The sequence below is a fragment of the Phoca vitulina genome, unplaced genomic scaffold, assembly GCF_004348235.1.
Source record: "Phoca vitulina isolate PV1807 unplaced genomic scaffold, GSC_HSeal_1.0 scaffold13, whole genome shotgun sequence".
Lineage (NCBI taxonomy): Eukaryota > Metazoa > Chordata > Mammalia > Carnivora > Phocidae > Phoca > Phoca vitulina.
Window position 1 is genome coordinate 271,196 of NW_022589716.1, and position 3,433 is coordinate 274,628.

Genomic DNA, 3,433 nt, shown 5'->3' on the forward strand with positions numbered 1-3,433 from the left:
GACAAAGCAGGAAAGAATGTCCAATGGAAAAAAGACAGTCTCTTCAACAAATGGTGTTAGGAAAATTGGACAGCCACATGCAGAAGAATGAAACTGGACCATTTCCTAACACCACACACAAAAATAGACTCCAAATGGTTGAAAGACCTCAATGTGAGACAGGAGTCCATCAAAATCCTAAAGGAGAACACAGGCAGCAACCTCTTCGACCTCAGCCGCAGCAACTTCTTCCTAGAAAGATCGCCAAAGGCAAGGGAAGCAAGGACAAAAATGAACTATTGGGACTTCATCAAGATAAAAAGCTTTTGCACAGCAAAAGAAACAGTCAACAAAACCAAAAGACAACTGACAGAATGGGAGAAGATATTTGCAAATGACATATCAGATAAAGGGCTAGTATCCAAAATCCATAAAGAACTTACCAAACTCAACACCCAAAGAACAAATGATCCAATCAAGAAATGGGCAGAAGACATGAACAGACATTTTTCCAAAGAAGACATCCAAATGGCTAACAGACACATGAAAATGTGCTCAACATCGCTCGGCATCAGGGAAATCCAAATCAAAACCTCAATGAGATATCACCTCACACCAGTCAGAATGGCTAAAATTAACAAGTCAGGAAACGACAGATGTTGGCGGGGATGCGGAGAAAGGGGAACCCTCCTACACTGTTAGTGGGAATGCAAGCTGGTGTAGCCACTCTGGAAAACAGTATGGAGGTTCCTCAAAAAGTTGAAAATAGAGCTACCATACGATCCAGCAATTGCACTACTGGGTATTTACCCGAAAGATACAAATGTAGGGATCCAAAGGGGTACGTGCACCCCGATGTTTATAGCAGCAATGTCCACAATAGCCAAACTGTGGAAAGAGCCAAGATGTCCATCGACAGATGAATGGATAAAGAAGATGTGGTATGTGTGTATATATATATATATATATATATACACACACACAATGGAATATTATGCAGCCATCAAAAGGAATGAAATCTTGCCATTTGCAATGACATGGATGGAACTGGAGGGTGTTATGCTGAGCGAAATAAGTCAATCAGAGAAAGACATGTATCCTATGACCTCAGTGATATGAGGAATTCTTAATCTCAGGAGACAAACTGAGGGTTGCTGGAGTGGTGGGGGGTGGGAGGCATGGGGTGGCTGGGTGATAGACATTGGGGAGAGTATGTGTTCTGGTGAGCGCTGTGAATTGTGCAAGACTGTTGAATCACAGACCTGTACCTCTGAAACAAATAATATATGTTAAAAAAAAGAAGAAGAAGATAACAGGAGGGGAAAAATGAAGGAGGGGAAATCGGAGGGGGAGACGAACCATGAGAGCTGATGGACTCTGAAAAACAAACTGAGGGTTCTAGAGGGGAGAGGGGTGGGGGAATGGGTTAGCCTGGTGATGGGTATTAAAGAAGGAACGTTCTACATAGAGCACTGGGTGTTATGCACAAACAATGAATCATGGAACACTACATCAAAAATTAATGATGTAATGTATGGTGATTAACAGAACAAAAAAGAATTTAAAAAAAAAAGAAGTTGCTGTGGCTGAGGTCAAAGTGGTTACTGCCTACGTTCTCCTCTAGGGTTTTGATGGATTCCTGTCTCACATTGAGGTCTTTCATCCATTTTGAGTTTATCTTTGGTACGGTATAAGAGAATGGTCCAGTTTCATTCTTTTGTTTATAGCTGTCCAGTGTTCCCAGCACCATTTATTGAAGAGACTGTCTTTTTTCCATTGGTTATTTTTTCCTGCTTTGTCAAAGATTAGTTGACCAGATATGGACTGGGCTCTCTATTCTGTTCCATTGATCTATGTGTCTGTTTTTGTGCCAGTACCATACTGTCTCGGTGATCACAGCTTTGTAATATAGCTTGAAATCAGGCAACATGATGTCCCCAGTTTTGTTTTTCTTTTTCAACATTTCCTTGGCAATTAGGGGTCTTTTCTGGTTCCATACAAATTTTAGGATTGTTTATTCCAGCTCTTTGAAAAATGCCATTGTTATTTTGATCAGGATGGTGTTGAAAGTATAGATTGCTCTGGGCAGCATAGACATTTTAACAATGTTTATTCTTCCAATTCACAAGTATGGAATGTTTTTCCATCTTTTTTTGTCTTCTTCAATTTCTTTCATAAGTGTGTGGGAGATATATATATGTGTATATATATATATATAATGGAATATTAATCATAAAACAAAATGAAATCTTGCCATTTGCAATGACATGGATGAACCTAGAGAATATTATGCTAAGACAAATAAGTCAGTTAGAGAAAGACAACTGCCATATGATTTCAGTCATATGTGGAATTTAAGAAACAAAACAAATAACCATAGGGGAAAAAAGAGAGAAAAAGAGACAAACCAAGAAACAGACTCTTAACTATAGAGAATACCCTTCTGGTTACCAGAGGGGAGGTGGTGGGGGGATGGATGAAATGTGGGGTGGTGATTAAGAGGTGCACTTATAATGAGCACTGGGTGTTGTATGGAAGTGTTGAATCACAATATTGTTCATTTGAAACAAATATTACACTGTAGGTTAACTAACTGACATTTAAAGAAAAACTTTAAAAGAAGAAAAAAAAGAGTAATAAATAAATGAAGCCTATTTACTTGAAAATTTTTATGTTCTTTTTTTTTTTCTTTCCCTGTAGTCACCACCACCACATGGAAGCAGACAATGACACAGGAATTTCAGAGTTTCTTCTTCTGGGATTATCAGAGGAATCAGAATTACAGCCCATCATATTTGGGCTTTTCCTCTCCATGTACCTGTTAACTGTGCTTGGGAACCTGCTCATCGTCCTGGCCGTCAGCTCAGACTCCCATCTCCACACCCCCATGTACTTCTTCCTCGCCAGCCTGTCCTTTGCAGACATCTGTTTTACCTCCACCACCATCCCCAAGATGCTGTGCAACATCTGGACTCAGAGCCAAGTCATCACTTACGCAGGCTGCCTCACACAGATGTACTTTTTCATCATCTTTGGAGACTGGGATGACTTTCTCCTGACTGTGATGGCCTATGACCGCTTCGTGGCCATCTGTCACCCCCTGCACTACACGATCATCATGAACCCTCGGTTCTGTGGACTGCTGGTTCTGGTGTCCTGGGTCATCAGTGTTCTCAATTCCTTGTTACAGAGTTTAATGGTGTTGCGGCTGTCCTTCCGTACAAAGGTGGAAATCCCCCATTTTTTCTGTGAACTCAAACAAGTAGTTGGGCAGGCTTATTCTGATACCTTTCTTAATGACATGGTGATATATTTTGGAATTGTGCTGCTTGGTGGCGCTCCCCTGGCTGGGATTCTTTATTCCTACTCTAAGATAGTTTCCTCCATACTTGGGATCTCATCAGCTCAGGGCAAGTATAAAGCATTTTCCACCTGTGCATCTCACCTCTCGGTT

General features: G+C 40.7%; 1 protein-coding gene across 1 annotated transcript in view; it reads left to right on the forward strand.

Moving 5' to 3' along the window:
- The first annotated feature begins 2,692 nt into the window (after positions 1–2,692).
- LOC116636902 (olfactory receptor 7A17-like) overlaps positions 2,693–3,433 on the forward strand; it is a 2,568-nt gene continuing 1,827 nt past the window's right edge. The window contains exon 1 of the mRNA XM_032412105.1: positions 2,693–3,429. Within this exon, the coding sequence (XP_032267996.1) occupies positions 2,693–3,429 (737 nt within the window). The remainder of the gene's footprint in view (positions 3,430–3,433) is intronic.